The 16,066-nt window shown below is 49.3% G+C and overlaps 4 protein-coding genes across 4 annotated transcripts; 2 read left to right on the forward strand and 2 right to left on the reverse strand.

Moving 5' to 3' along the window:
- Nucleotides 1-1,738: 1,738 nt before the first annotated feature.
- N7473_007714 (uncharacterized protein) lies at nt 1,739-2,323 on the reverse strand (the record flags this gene model as incomplete). Its single annotated transcript, XM_057153654.1, has 1 exon — nt 1,739-2,323. One exon carries the CDS (start codon nt 2,321-2,323, stop codon nt 1,739-1,741), a length of 585 nt encoding a protein of 194 aa, XP_057007992.1.
- A 1,046-nt stretch (nt 2,324-3,369) lies between these two features.
- N7473_007715 (autophagy protein 5) lies at nt 3,370-4,443 on the forward strand (the record flags this gene model as incomplete). Its single annotated transcript, XM_057153655.1, has 3 exons — nt 3,370-3,489; nt 3,550-3,982; nt 4,040-4,443. The coding sequence occupies 3 exons, from the start codon at nt 3,370-3,372 to the stop codon at nt 4,441-4,443; spliced, it is 957 nt and encodes a 318-aa protein (XP_057007993.1).
- Nucleotides 4,444-4,914: 471 nt separating this feature from the next.
- N7473_007716 (SAM and PH domain-containing protein) lies at nt 4,915-7,383 on the reverse strand (the record flags this gene model as incomplete). The annotated part of the gene is made up of 3 exons (XM_057153656.1): nt 4,915-7,086; nt 7,151-7,330; nt 7,381-7,383. The coding sequence occupies 3 exons, from the start codon at nt 7,381-7,383 to the stop codon at nt 4,915-4,917; spliced, it is 2,355 nt and encodes a 784-aa protein (XP_057007994.1).
- Nucleotides 7,384-11,823: 4,440 nt separating this feature from the next.
- Nucleotides 11,824-14,039, forward strand: N7473_007717 (Zn(II)2Cys6 transcription factor; the record flags this gene model as incomplete). The annotated part of the gene is made up of 3 exons (XM_057153657.1): nt 11,824-11,974; nt 12,050-12,250; nt 12,322-14,039. The coding sequence occupies 3 exons, from the start codon at nt 11,824-11,826 to the stop codon at nt 14,037-14,039; spliced, it is 2,070 nt and encodes a 689-aa protein (XP_057007995.1).
- Nucleotides 14,040-16,066: the final 2,027 nt, after the last annotated feature.

Consider the following 16,066-nt stretch of genomic DNA (forward strand, 5'->3'; position numbering starts at 1 on the left):
TCTGGGGCAGTATGGGGTTTGAAAGTGAAGCTACAGAGCGTATGGAGATTCCCTGCAAAATCCCACGGGGTGAGCGATGTTCGCCCGGGGTAGCGTTTTCCCCGGTTGAAACATTCAGCCGGGGCCAGCAAACAGCCTCTGGTATATATCTAACTCGGAATCCTACTTCCTGCCAAGGTACATTATTCATCGATGTGGACCTGGGCGTTTTGCCCAAGCTTTTGTGTAAACTTTGCATCTTGACCAGGCAAGTCTGGCGAGATGCAAGAACACCATCACAAAAGCCTTGCGTTTGGCCAATTCCGTTTACTATGGTATAGAAGTTCTATCCAGGTGGGAATTCCTGAGAATGCCTAGTCGCCACAATGTGCGTAATCATGCACGAGGGACATCCGTTCTCCCCGGATCTCACCGGAACTCGCGTGTGGGGAGAATGCAGGATGAGCGTGATCATTATGGAAATATGCAAATAACGAGAGTCCTATTCGTAGACCCAAGTGGTAGATGCAGAAGAACTCATCGCTGTCCCACGGGGAGAACCCTTAACCATGGTGGAGTAGTCGGAAGATTGCCGAGCAAGGAGAAGGCGAAAAGAAAGAACGAGAAGGCTGCGGGTCACGTGGCCGGGTCGAAGAGGAAAGATCAATGGATGATGGATGATCCCAGCATGCACCCGTCGCCAAGTTATCTATTGGTTGAGGGCCAAGGAAAAGCGGGAGTTCACTTCGGCCATTGAGGTGCTGACTAACAAGAAAATTTGACGATCGTTGGGATTGAGTTCCTGAGATCTCCGTATATGTCATCCTTTGCCTATCATTCTGCTCATTCCCAAGCTAACAGAGTTCAGTGGCTGAATGGCTTCGAGCTCTGGGAAAAACACCGAGCCGCGATGTAGGCCGAACTGTTCTCCCCGAAGTTCTTCCATTTAAACGGCCAAGACGGCCCGGAAGGTGCTCAGCTTGTCGACGGTTTCCACTAGGACGGGAGTCGGGGAGAGACCAAGTGGGGATCCAATTGCCGACGGTCTATAATTGTCACCGGTGAAAAAGTCTGTATAAACAGGGCGTTCCCTGTCCTTCGGACGTAGAATCCGCTTTGGTTCAGGAGTCACATTTGGCTCGCTTGGTCTGCTGCTAAACGATGGTGAAAAATCTGAAGGTGATCGCTTCGGACAAGCTTATTTTCTCGGGCCGCGCTCAGCATGCCTCATCATGCACGGCCCGATTATGCTTAAACGCAATGTACGGCAATCTCACCCGAGATGAGATGCTGTGAGATGCTTTTATACTTCTCCAGTTAGAATTGTTGATTTAATAATTATCAATCGAAATCATATCTCATTGTCTGTCTAACATCCAATTCGCCATGCCTCCTCGGCCGAGTGCCACTCCCGGTGTAGCCAACCGCCTATGTTCATGGATCCATACGGTCTCTATCCCTCGAGAACGTGCTAGGGCGTGTCCAAACGCGGGCAAAGTACCTGATACTGATGTTTTCTGTTTTAAGTTAGTCGGCGCTCACCTTCAATGGATCAAAAAGGCTGCAAATAATTGCAGTCTTTGCGATGGAGCCCGAAGAAAACTGCCCTGTGTGAGGATACCAAAAGTTGCCTGCAGTAATATCTACGATCTGATAGATACAGTATCCATTGATATCCGAGGAGTGGAGAAGACACAGGAACACCGAATAGAAACTCGGCGTACTAGCCGCCACGCTCCTGAATATGTAGTACCGAGATTCAGTCCTTCGAGCTAAATGACTGGCAGATGTTAGCCCCCGTCTGTCTGTCACTCCATCCTGGCTCTTTGCGGCCGCCGGTCAGAAGAAAGCGACCCCTAGGGCTGAGTTTGACGGAAAATCGCTTTTGCTCTCCACCATTGTGGTTTGCAAAGCATGCCCACGTGTTGGACTCTATCTTTATGGCGGACATATGCTGACAGGGCAGTGGCACTTCGGTATTACATTCGGCCACACAGCCGCAGCCACATCCGTCGCAACGAGCAGGCTTCTCGACCTTCCAGAAGACGCTAGTGAAGATGCCCTTGGCATGGCATGTACTCAGGCATATGGGTGAATGTCCGCTCAGTTTGGAAGCAATGTGAAACGCATGCGGCGCGGATTTGCGGCGCAAGATGGCCGCTTCACTATTCTGATGGCAGAGACTGGTTATATCGGGATTAAGAATGTCTTCGAAGAACAATATGGTGTATTCTTGTTGACATTTAGGCAGTTCGCGGGCAAGGAACCGTCGTACCTGGTGGATAGACTTAGGGTGGGCCTTGGAGAGGTCCGGCAGTCTGAGAATACCAGGGCCAAATCGCATGCCTCCATGGCAGGAACACACTGCACAATTGACACGGTCGCACCACAGCAAAATTAATACTCGGACAAACCACGGAGCTTGGAGAATGCGAAGCATCGGGATTGAGATGTCCGAAGTTGCTTTCAAGCATAGCGGATAGAAGGCACATCAGCCACTTCCAGCGTTGGGACACAGATATCCCACGCATATTTTGCTACCAGCCATCGACCGTCAGGTCTCACCATAAGAGTATTACCATGACTTACTCGATAGGAATGATTTATGGGACCTCGTTGACAAACCAGAGTGCTTCCAGACGCCGGAACCAGGCAAGAAATACGAAAGTGTCACGATCGCATTCAAGGATGGGAGTACGGTCGCGAAGACTCTGGCAGCACTGTAGGATGTTTGCCCTGGGTTGTCGAATGAGACTATCCTGGAGAAGTTGAGGCGATTCACGAAAGGCATTATGGACGATCAGAGACGCGACGCGATCGAGAGGCTCGCGTCGGGCATTGAATGGCTTGAGGATATCACCGTGCTGGAAGAGATATTCGCTGGACCCACTAGAAATCCAAGAAATCAGATCGTAGAAATGTATAACTGATTGGATTGGACAAACCTGGTCAAGTACAGAGCGTAATTGCTCGTCGTTCGTTGATCCTGCCAGAGCCAAATGACGCGATAACAGGTGGGCGACAGTTGACAGCCTCAGGCACTGTCACGTGGCTAGGACTGTGGGATGCCTTCCAACCATCAACAAACCCGCTCTTCGTCACAGTCGCTAGTCGCTGAGTAGGGAATCAAATCCATACACGGAAGACGGCGTATATGAGATCCCAAACTTCTGGGGCGTGATCTCTGAAGTGGAGGCAATCACGATCTCAGATAATCTTATCTGCCTACTTCTGAGATGCCCCGCACGCTGTGGTGTTGATCAACATATCTCTCAATCTCCCGTAAGGCCTTGTGACTACCCACCAAGCTATTCCCTTGGAATAGGGACCTTGCTAATGGGTACATAGACTAAAGTACAAGGACAGAGTTATCTCAAGTCCTTCAACGAGATGGACAACTCGGCAGCACCTGCAGCCATCCAAAAAAGCATCTGGGACGGCCGGATTCCCCTAGAAATTGCGCTGGCCCCCTCTGAGAGCAGGATTTATGACAAAACGGATGCTTATCTTGTAATGACCGCACATGTCGTTATGACTGGCGTGTGAAACTGATTAACATTCATCATTCAGGTCTCATACCCACGGGTCTCATACCTTCCCTCGTTGCTACCAAAACTTCGAGCTTTCTTCTCTCCATACCTGATCGAGCCTGGATCTCGACACCACGATGGATGGTTTGCTTTTGAGGGTGTTCCTCTGAAATGGCACTACCCAGTTGGTCTTTTGTTCGACCTCTATGCTGGCGCAGACCCTGCCACCAAGGCCGGGCTCGGAAACGAGGTCTCACAGGAGAACGGATCACCATTCCCATGGAAATTGACCGTCCACTTCAGTAACTGGCCTGCTGAAGATCTCGTTCGACTTGACGAGAATGGCATGGTCATGAACGACGCGTTCATCAATAGCGTCAAAGAAGCAGATTTTCTTCGAAACGGAACCGCCAAAGGTATCATGAGTCTTTCAAAGGAGGATTCCTCGGGTCTTTGGAAGGCAGTGGAAAATGGTAAGCTCCGTATGATTTGACATCGAGTGTATCAAGCTAATTCAAATTTGTTACCAGTGGACCTTCCATCTTTCCATCGCATTTCTCACATTCTTCTACCTCCACCATCGCAGCCCTTCCGTAACGTGCCGATTCGCATCTTCTTGCCACTGCCGCCCGACGAAGAGTCCGGGTCCCTTAAAGTAGTACAGTCGCCTCTTCCTCCTTCAGTACCCAACCCGGGTGTACAGCCCAGCCAATCTATCAGTCCCCGATCAAGCCCAGGTATGCAGCCTCAGACCATAGGGGGTGTTCTGCATACGTTGCTTCCTAATCTTTTCCCGAGTCGGAGGACTCCTGTTCTTGCAAAGCCGATGCTACATGGTGCCGTTCTTCCTATGTCTGCTCCCATCGAAGAGGTGGTGAGGTGCTCGGCATATGGGGATGGGTGGGCTTATGTTGTTGTGCGGATGATGGGGTGACCTGGACTACTTGATACCCTGCTGAATACTCTTTGCAAATCAAGCAAATGTTGAGGTCTCAAGGTAGCCTCGACTCTATGCTTGTAGCAAGCAAGCCAAGTCCAAGTCTTAGTACTCATTGAAAGGAAGAAGTGGAGTCAATCTGATATTCATATTCAATTAAATGTCTGATGAGTTGCCTCAAGGCTTATAATGCTAACTATCCTATTCAAGTTGGGTATCAAGTTGTTCTTGCCGTCCAGCGACCATGGATCTTATCCATCCAGTGAATGTTCATCTGGGGACAATGAAAAAGAGACGACAAAGGAAATTTATACCAAAAGATGCGCCAGGTCCATGAGGAAGTTGAGTAATGAAAAAATGCAAAGTAGAAAAGGGAAGTGAGGGGCGAGTGAAACAAAGAAAAAAAATACACAATGACAAAACGCATAAACAATGACATAATGGCATCAAACTGTAGATATTCCCCGATTAGATGGGGTTGCCGTTGACTGAAATTTCTTCGCCCTGACCCTTTCGACCGGCGATCTTGGCGATCATCACGGTGCGCATCCACTCGATGCGTTCATCGCGGCTCTTCACAGCGAAGTGGTGCGACTTGGCACCATTGTGGCTGAACAAAGCCTTCCTCTCGCCCTCCTTGGCAGAAGGAACAAGGGAGAAGGCAAAAGCGGGCTCATTGCGGGCTCCGCCCATGCCATTGCCATTGCGAAGGACTGACTTCTTGAAAGCTGCTGTCAGCTTAGAGCTGGTAGCAACCGACGAGCATGCGACAGCATAGTCGTCAACATCAATGATCTCGAGGGCACGCGAGTCGCGGTGGGCATCTCGCTCGTCCTTGTGCATGGCCAGATTAGTTCCTCGCAGAGTGAAATGAGCATCTTGCCATTCATGGCGAAGGAGGCGGGTGGTCTTGCGCTTCTTCATATAACCGCTCTGGGTTACCTCTGGGTCCGAGGCCAGAGATGAGTGAGACGATTGGGAAGAGCTGTAACCATGCTGCTGCATGCGGGGACTGCGGATAAGATCCGCTGGAGTCTCGATGGGAGCGAGGGGCCTGCCCTCTTGAACCCGTTGGAGACTCTGAGGAGCACGAGGACGAGCCGACGTGCTGCGTGCAATCGGGTCCCGGTATGGTGGGAACAAAGTTCCGTATTGCATGCTGGGAGGAACCGACTGGGAGGTTTCACGAGCGATTGGGTCATTGGGAATCGCTGTGATAGGAACATCCATCTCCGAGAATGGAGTACCCTGGCGGTAGTGATCAATCGGGTCCATAGTCTGAGTGAAGGGACCATATCGCTGGACCGCAGTGGGGGAGCCATATGCCTCAGAAGGCTGAGTGGGGGTCATGGATCGGTTTGTAGTGACCGCAGTAGTCATGTCTTCTGTGTTTGGGCTTGTGGGAATGGTCAACTTGGGCAGGTTTCGGAGGTTTGCTGCCATGTTGTGCGACTGGAAAGTTGGTGGTGAAAGATCAACCATGTAATCTTGAGGAGGCAGATTGGAGGTCTCTAGCTCTGGTAGCGCACGCCTGGACTGAGTATCCACGTGTTGGTAGCTGAGGAAGTTCCGAATGGTCTCCTGGGGATCCAGCTTCTGAATTTCGCTCAACGCTTCCTCGGAAAGCTTGGGTCCAGGGGCTGGCCCTGGACCAAAAATGTCCGAGGAGGCCACAACCGAAGGCTCGCTGGAGTTTGGGCGCAGCATGTTCTTGGCCGTGAGTGGATTTCCGGGGCTTCCAGCAATAATGGCACCCTCACGAATCACACCGTCGGGGAACTCGGCGGCAAGCTTTTCCAACATGCGCTGTTGTCTCTTGAACTTGGAGCATTTCTCACCCTTGGAGCAGTTGTGTGGCTTGGGAAGAACTTGCTCAATGCCCACAATCGAGACGGACTCTGCTGGTGTAATTTGACTACCGAGAACGTTGCTTGTTTGTCCATATGCACGGTTGGAGAGAATCTCGCCATTTGGGGACACGGAAGCCGTATAAGAGCGTCGCTCAGGGGACTGGCGACCAGGAGACCGGCGTTCAGGGGACAAGCGGTCAGTGGCATATCTCTCAGGGAACTCGGGCATTTGAGGCTCGGGAGTTGGTGGCAAAACTCCCGTCTGCATTGTAGTTTTCAAATGCTCAATTGAGGCCATGATTTGGTGACGCATTCCGAAGGAATGAATACTGAGTTCCTTGAGGTCATCGATCTGGATACTGAGAAGAACAGAGCCGGCAATATCGTTGACAATGAACCTCTCAATGACAGCATCATTGTAACCAGCGATATACAACCAGTGGGCAACCTGGCTTGGCTTCCAGTTGCGGATCTCCTCCTCTGTGAGTTGCGAGACATCGGGGTGGACGGTTGTCAAGGCCTTTGGGGTCTTGGGAGAGAATGGGAAACGGTTGGGAGTATCTACCGACCGCGAGAACTCGCTTTGCAAAGGCGATCGCTCGAAGTAAAGATCGATTTCTGCGGTGGATGGCTCATAAATTGTCGAGCCACTCGAGCTTCGGAACAGGTGAGGACCGTTAGGACCTCGCACTGTTCCTTTCTCGAAACGGATGTTGGCCATATTCTGGTGGGCTTCATCTGGTGTGGGCAATTCAGGAGAGGAAAGGGTAGTGTTACTATCATAGGCGAGCTGCATTTTCTAGTGTTAGAACATACACATACTAGAGTGATCTACCAAAAATTTCCGAACATACCGACTGGAGACTCTGTTGCAGAGATTCTTCATCCGAATCGCTGGCTTCGAAATCGGTGTCGTCGAAGTCCGTTGTATCCGAATACCGGCGGTTTGCGACTTCCTTTGCAGGATAGAAATATTCATGGTTCTTCGTACTGACCGAAGCAGGCGCTGCCTTACGTCGAACTCGGAGGGAATCCTGGTTAAGGTCAGTAGGGTATCTCAATAACAATAGCATGTATAACCAACCATGATGTATACTGTACGTAGGCTGGCCTCTGGAGCACACAAATAATGACCAGCCTGTGCTTGCGGCGAATGTATGGAGAGTGGCAGTTAAGAGGGTCGTGAGATGGTTACTGTCAACAGTGGACCATCCAGAGCAGTATTAGGTCAAACCCGACTGAAGCTGAATGAGGGTTATCTAGATCACGCGAGAAGGCAAGCAGATTGGGAAAACTAAGGAGTAGTTCGTCTCACGCATGGGGATTTGAGGTATATGTACGGTCCCATCGTGCAAAGTGGGCAGGGAGGGGGCAAACATGAAACAGATGTGCTGGGAGGGCGGCAACCGTGAGCAGCAGCGCAGCTAACCAGAACGCTTCTACAGTACAAAATGTCCGTGGCACGCAGGATGGTGAAACACAGCGGCAGTAACTAGGGGACCGGCAGACAAGGACCGAGACGAATGGCCAGGAGACAGCGAGTCCAGCGACAGAATGAGGGCTGGGATGTGACGAGTGGTGATCACCATGCAGTAGCTCAGGTAGAGAGGCCTGTCTCGTGCATAATTGTGGTCCAATCAGAGCTGCTATCACACCGCGGGGATGCGAGGATAAGGTCGCTTCTGGTCGCTGACAGGCCCAGCGACCAACGATTAACTCTCGCCCGATCGCCTGTCGAAGTTTGTCCGCCTGCGATGTGAAGATGTGACTGGCCTGCAGTTAGCGCCCACTTCCATCTGCATCCTTCTGGCCGCCCCACTTTTAGACGGAAGGAGTGTGACGACCATACATCGACCGTTAATTAGCGCCCTCACAAAGCTCGCGGGATGCGACCAAACACTTCCTGACTGGGTTATTTAGCTGCCGCTGAACCCTGGCTCGCTCGAGTCATGGTCTCTTTTTTCTCTCCACGTTGTGGGGGGTTATCTATCGCCTGGACCACAAGTGGCTCACCGTTGGCCTGCCATCACCAAGTCCAATAACCTGGACGGGGCCACTTGCGCCAATCAACGCTTCATGCAATAGTACTCACTGTGCCGCTGCCCGCCGCCTGTTGCATTGGGCAACCAGTATTCTTTGGCCCCTCCGCGTGTGATGTGATAAAAATACGTTGAGGTTTGTTCGCCTGGGCAGGCATTTTGCCCTCTATTTCGGTTACCTTAGAGACATTCCTATGCTGAACAACTCACGGAAGAACGTACAGATAGAATCATATAATCAATTTTACTCTATTGTTTATTTCTCCGACTATCTCGCTCTTTCATCGCTCGAGTAACTGCCGTCCTGAGGCCAGTCGTGAAAGTGGGGATCAGAACCATCCTGGGTCTGGTGTAACCTGCAGCCCAGTCTTTCACTCGTCCCGGTCTTTCGACTCGCTTTATTCTTGAATGCAATTGATTTTAAACACCCGAGCCACCGGGTCACAGGCTCACACCTCTGAAGAGACTTTACACGTCGCATGGCAAGCCACCATCAACTTCTGGCTCGCATGCTATTTTTATTTCTTCCAAGGATCAGAATGTTACATGGGTCATGGAAATTCATGGCAGTTAGAAGGCTGTTCTTTTGCGCATGGATCAGCCGGTTGAAATGCATTTGAGAGGATACCGTCTTGATTCAAAGTGCCCTCGACTTTGATGTGATCCTCAAGTTGATACGGGTGTTCGCTTCCTCAGTGCGGTGCTGATCTTCCAATTTTCGAGAATACATTAAAATAGGGTAGTCAAGATAACCAATTCGTCGTCTTCACAGCTCGATAAAAGCATCGTGCTATCAGCCGCGATATTGCCCTCGAATAACATCGCCCATCGGTGACCTTTATTAAGTATCTTGCATACATTTGACGTTATAGTAGAATTAGATTAAGCGGGTGGATTCTGTGGCCAAGTACTCCACAGTGGCATATCCAGACTCAACAAACATGGTGCCTCATGGAGCATTTTTGAAAGCGTTTCCCCACCATATTGTATGATCTCCGCTACAGCTGCATTATTTGCAAAGGCTCATATATGTTCATGTCTGAAGATACCCGTGAGATGATGTGTAAATTCGACTCATTTGGCAGAGTTATGCCTGCTTTCCTAAATGATCAAAACCGAAGGGCAGGGCCGCTCAAACAACCCGCGCAGTTTCGAAGATTCCATTGAAAGCCTGGTAGCACTGAGTCCATTGCAGAGCATGGATTGCATAACAAACCAGTCTACTAAGCCTGGCCAAGGATGATCCCAGCCTGAAAATATTGTACCTGAATCTGAGCTACCTTGGTCGTCGGATCATTCCAATCGCTCAACGAAGCCTTAATGATTATAGAATTGTAATTCGGTATTGATTTTAGCAGCCTCGTTGGTATACACGCCAGTTTATGCCTAGTATGCAGTATTCCCAAGTTTTTACAATGGGTAGCTCTACTAGGGATCACATCCGCATCTTCTATGGCAGCCGGAAGGAGCCCCGCCCCAGATATATATTTCGGGTGGACTTCGCCGTATAGTAAAACCAGCCAGGTTGGCCATCCATATCCAGCCATTCGTAACAACCACTACCTAAGGGACCATCATCCTCTGGACTTCACTCTAGGATGTGAGACATAGTGATATTAGGGTGGCCGGGAGATTTTGTATCCATGCTACCAGCCAGTGGCAAGATTCCGAACTAAACGTGCAAATTTTAGGCTGGGGACGCCCACTAGCCGGATCTCCATTGATGGTATCTCCCAAGGGGCCGATCTTCGGGTTGTAGGCAGACCGAGGTCTGTGGAATGGAGAGTTCAAAGCCCAGCATAGGGCTCCATTCTAGTGGTCAACGTAGGTAGATAGATGAGTCACATGAGGTTGAAGTATCAGCTAGGTAAAATGATCGTGGCACCACGAGCCCGAGGAAAAATCGGTGCACAACCGGGGTATAACGTTATGCCAACCTGGACAGCATCGAAATCTCCTTCAATTAGCCAAACAATGATAATTAGCCCGTGAATTTGTGTTAATGCGACTTAATCCAAGCTATTTTGGGAACTCAATTGAACTTCATGCAAGTTTAATTATAGTAAAGTCTTTCCGATGGGAGACTAAGATGTCTCTTTCGAGTTTGCTATCCTCCCCTGAGGGGTTGGGTTGGCTGTTGGCTGAGAGAAACTTAATCCCGATTCCAAATATTATGGGCGCTTAATTGTTGCTAATTAAGGGAGAATATGCAAGGTGGAGTTGGGGAAATGCACTAAAGCGATCTTATCACATCACACCCCACCGTGCACGGACAAGATGATGGGCTTGCAGGTTGAAAGGTTCCTCTTCAACAACCGTTGATTGGCTTTCTTCGGCCCACCTAAGTCGTGGGAAATTGGAGAATCTAGCCACTGAGCCAATCAGCATTCTACAATGCGAAGCTTGGCCATGTCCACTTCTTTTCTGTCACATCACAACACATGATCCTTCGGCCAGTGACAACGTCAAGATGGTTGTTCCCCCTCTTTTCAAGGTGACTGATCCTTCGAAAGGACCATTTGATGTTGAATATGGATCAGCGGTCAGAGTCTTCGTTTAGGTATTTGATTTGCGGCATTTTGCTGTCGATAATAGGAATTAAGGGAAATTAGGCTCGCCAAATTTGGGCTAGGTCATTGTGTTGATTTTGGTTCATCACACTCCTCGACAAATGCGGTTTCTTCCTGATCAGACTTGTGACATATTGATAGAAGCCCAGTGTTGCCCTGGAGTTGGAACCTTGCTACCAAATTAGACGCTCCTTCATGATGCGATGTTAGATACCAACTTCTCTTTCGCAAGCGGAGTTGGTGAGAGTACCGTGGCTTGTGAAAGCTGGGAAAACTGTTGGAAGACCTTTTCGTATGCCAAATTATGCCATGTTCAATGATGAGCCAATCAGAAGGGACGTCTGCGGTCACCTCTGTCTTCCAGCACATAAGCCATTCGTGACTAGGGCCGTCTCCATCCAGTCCCTCGAGGAAGTTGAGATCGTTGTGCATGACGCTAATGCCGCCATGCGACCCGAAAGCACTAAAAAAAGATGGCTAATTGACCCAAATTTAGCTGATTGCAACATTAACCAGGCTTCTCTGGCTTCTGATTTGCTGGGCACTTAAGTTGGTTTTCCAGCCCGCGAATATTTTGTGGTGAATCCCAACCCCACTGTTCCTAACCCCCCAATATTCCGATCCTGCAGTAGTTATTTTCTCGTACAGATGAGCAGGCTGATTCCAAAATAGAAACAGCCGATCGTGTGTCCACAAAGCTATCATGAGGTTTAAAGGTTCTCCAATCCCACTGTCACTGGAATCTTCACAATCTTTTGGTTGCACGGTCAACTCCCCACTTACTTTCTTTCTATATCCTTTAGAAGGTAAAGCCTGCTGGTCAAGCTTTGCCATAATACTTGCTGCCTATCTGCGATTGGCTCTTGTTTCAGTCCTTCCAGTCATTCTCAGTGTTACTGTTCGTCCGCCTACTTAAAAATGCCGTCCACAAAGAAGAGTTCTTCGACTCCATTGCTCAGCAAGGCCAGCCGACCAAGGGATATTTCATCTCCACCATCAACCAGCCAGGATGTGTCTCCTCGATCTGGTGACAGAGCTTCTGGTAAAGCGCACAAGCGGTCTCGCTCTGGTAAGCTTGCGCCAACCTTATTTCGTGCCCGTTCCGGCCTGGTACCTGCAAATATCTAACATCGTCTTTAAATAGGCTGTTTTACATGTCGCCTACGTCGCAAGAAGTGCGATGAGAATCACCCAGCATGCGGTGCTTGTGTCAATCTCAGCGTCCGATGCGAATACAAGCGCCCAGTGTGGTGGGGAAATGCGGAGCAGCGCAAGCTTCAAAAAGAGCGAATCAAGAACAAGATTAAGCAGACTAAGATGATTGAGCGAAGTGGAAGCCAAACTGGTGAGAGCCCTTGCAGAACTGTTCACGAACTCACTCAATTAGAGCATCATCTAACGATTGTTTCATGCCAGATGCCTTCCACAAACGCCATGGGTCTCTGTCCTCGCCGACGTCAGCCTCGCCTGAGTACGATTTCAACCGTCCAGTTTATGCGGAACCACATGACATGTTCGCATCTCACCTTCCTACTCCGGGTCTTATGCCTGGTTCCTACGGCCCTTATGTGCCACCATACGAGATTGATGTGAAGACAGAGCGACAAACATACATTAACGATGTCCCGATGCGCCATGATTCCTCGACCTCAACATTCAGCGCCTTCGCACCTCCACAACTCAGTGCTCCAATGCCAACATTTGCTGGGGACGAATGGTTCGGAGGGGAAGAATATTTTACTCACGCTTCTACTTTCCATGGTCTCGATTCGGTTGACCCTACTATCGATCAAACCCTTTGGATGCAAAGCAACATCCCAGTCAGTGAGCACGATCAGCCACTCCTTGATCATTTCATCCACAACGTTCTTCGCCAAATATTCCCCGTCCTGGAGGCTCACCAGCGAGGACACTTGCGCGCTCAAGCGATTCTACGCGCGTTGGAGACTAACAGATGTTACCTCCATTGTTGCTTGAGCGTTGCAGCTATTCATCTTAAGACTACAGAAGGGATTGTGGGAGACCAAATCGATAACGACATCATGCGCCACCGTTATGAGGCCATTTCACAGCTGTGCCAGGCGCTTGGAGAGGATACTGATCTCGAGGAAATTCTTGATGCCACTCTTGCGATGATCTTTTTCCATTGCTCTGTGGGCCCATCTGATGACTACCTTCCTGACATTCCATGGTTTGATCATTTCCAAGCGGCATCAAACCTTGTAACCAGACTTGGCCTTCCGGCAAGGTCAATGGAATGTCAAAATGGATATATGGTTCCTTCATTCAGCATGACCCTGACATCTTGGATCGATATCCTTGGCTCAACAATGATGGGCAAGACCCCTCAATTTGCCCACTCCTACCGGTCAAAGCACCTGAGCGGAACCCCCTCTGGACTGCGCGAGCTCATGGGATGTGATGATAGAATCATGTATCTCATCTCAGAGATTGCCTGCTTGGACTCTCTGAAGAACGAGGGTCGGGTAGACGATCTGGCCGTTTGCTCTCATGTCCAGGCGCTTGGTCGCCAATTGGAGTATATCGAGCCCGCCGACCCAACTTTGGAGAACCCTTATTCTTCGTCCACTGGATCTATTCGCCCTGAAGTCCTTACAAAGACAATGTCAACAATCTTCCGCACTGCCGCTCGAATCTACCTTTGCAGCCTTGTACCAGGCTTTGACCGCAACCAAGCCAGCAACCAAGCTTTGATCGCGGCTGTCACGAATGCTCTTCAGTTTATCCCGGCTGGTCCACATGGATTTGACCGCTCTCTTGTGTGGCCACTTCTGATGACTGGTGTTTACTGCACACCATCTAGCTCATTCCGTACAGTTCTGGCTGACCGTGCTGCTGCTCTCGGGGATCACGCCGATCTCGGTAGCTTTGGTCGTATGTACCGTCTTCTCCAGGAGGTGTGGAGACTGACTGATGACCCAGCCAACACTGAAGGCCTGCCAAGTGACACTTACAGCTCGTCACTCACTAGCCCAATTAGCAAGCTCGACAGATCTGAGTCTCAATCACCCACAGGGACAGGTGCTACCATGGGAGGACGAGAGCTCAAGCGTCAACAAGTCCAGTGGCGAGACATCATGCGGAGGAATAACTGGCACTACCTTCTCATCTAATGCCTGGAGCTTATTCGGATTGATTTTTTTTATCACGAGCTACTCGTGCTGTTTTGCATTACCTTGATGGTAAAAGATACCCCATTTTGCGACCTTTGTTTTCGATATACATTAGCTTTTCTTGCCTTCTACATACTCATGTCCCTCTCTCATACATTTCATTCTGTGCGGCCATCTTATACTGCTGGACAGACTGGAGTTCGGCGTTTCTCTGGGAGGAACCCGGCTTGTTCCAAGCGTGGGCATTGATTGCATCTTATATAACGCTGGAGGATATTTTGGTTGGCCCATGGAGAAGGAGTTTCCGGATTTATCTCTAGAGCATAGTACTGGTTGAGCTTGAAATGACAAAAATTTTTGAAAGCATTGATATAAGAGCATCCTTGAGGATTGAATAAGTAACATACTTGGTACTAATCAATCAACGTGCCAGATTGAGAGCGTTGGATCACTTCCATCAAGACTTACATGCTGCTCCTTGTGAGGCTGAGACTTGACCTCGAAAGAGCATTCTCGTCCACTTTCATGGCTGCAGATCATTGAAGTATGACAAAAGAGACTCTTGAGCCTTTAATCATCTTTTCATGCTCGTCAATAAAAAAGAGTATGGGTAGTGTCCACGAGACTAAAAAGGCTTTAAGCTGATTCAAATATGTCTGGTAGCTGGCTAGAACTCATGCAGTGGATAATCCCATATTTTTTGAGTGGATTAACTCACAAGAGTGCCCATAGAATGATGCCAACATATAATGATAGCGCTAGATACTACAATTCTCACTGAAACAGCAACACTGTAGTGGATTTTGAGAAGAAATCTTGTTCCCCAATGGTTCCCACAGATGTTTCGTTAAACCCCGATCCAAATATTGCTTGTCTAAGCAAGGAGTCGCCTTTCCGAGACAGTTTTGAACGTTATTATCAGCGGCAGCTTTGATGCACACCATACTACCCTATTTCTCCCCTGGCCTATTAATGGCGCGCATTGTCTGAAGAATTAACCGAGGCGCGAAAGCTGTTCAGGGTACAGGACATTGACGGGATCAATTGGCTACAATCGTCGTATCAGGGAAATTTAGTAGCGCTTCATGTTTAGCATTTCGGCTCAGAACACAATCTCATTAACTTCTTAAGGTGCTGAGGTTGATAGCAGACAGCGCCAAGATCCATATGCCACTAAACTTGACTCTGAATACCCCCGTAGGCGAGGCGCTGGCAGAATGGAGAATTGCGCGCGTAAGACCGACGAACCAAACGCTCATCTGGGAAAGTGGGGCTTCAAAACTAGACTGTTGCCATGAGCAACAGCCCATTATCTAGCGGTTCCTGAAGCATGGAGAAAAATCCTATGATTCAGATGGCGCGCGACAAAGGTGCGTGCCTGGTGCTTGGGGAAGGACCACAGGTTTGTAGCGAATCTCAGCAGCATCGGGCATAAGGAATAGGGAGTAAAAGGCTATAAATTCACAGCAATAGCTCCAAGGCCAGATTCAAGAGCCATAAACTCTCTCGTTGCTTTATTATTTCCTCTTGCACTCATCTGTCTTAAGAACTTGTTTCAGTCCTGGCTTCAGTCACAATCTCTACTCATACCCGACAAGTGCAATCATCCATTCTCATTGAATTGATTGCAACTTTTTTGAGGAGCCAGCTTGCTTTCCCTTCGACTGTCGCACCGAACAACCTTGAAGAGTAAGCCCCAAGCTCATTGCCACCCTCTTGCCGCCGAGTTTTTCCCCGAAGGATTTGGGGCTGAATTGCGCCCCTTGTCCCGTGCGCCGGTTGGCCCAAAGTGCTGGTAACTAACGCGAAATATTACACTACAGGTATCTATACAGTTTCGAACTGTAATGCGACGGGCGATTTCCATACACGATCTTGTCTGCCTTGTCTTATAGATAAAACACTCCGTCTCTCCGCAACTTTCTTTCTTACTTCTCGTCGAACTCAAAGGCCACTCACTCACCAACCCCTCTCCTTTTTAACTCGAATACCCTGCTGCTATATTTTCTGCAACCTATACCACCCTT

Source organism: Penicillium subrubescens (genome assembly GCF_028828155.1).
Source record: "Penicillium subrubescens strain IBT 31985 chromosome Unknown utg000005l_segment0_segment0, whole genome shotgun sequence".
NCBI lineage: Eukaryota > Fungi > Ascomycota > Eurotiomycetes > Eurotiales > Aspergillaceae > Penicillium > Penicillium subrubescens.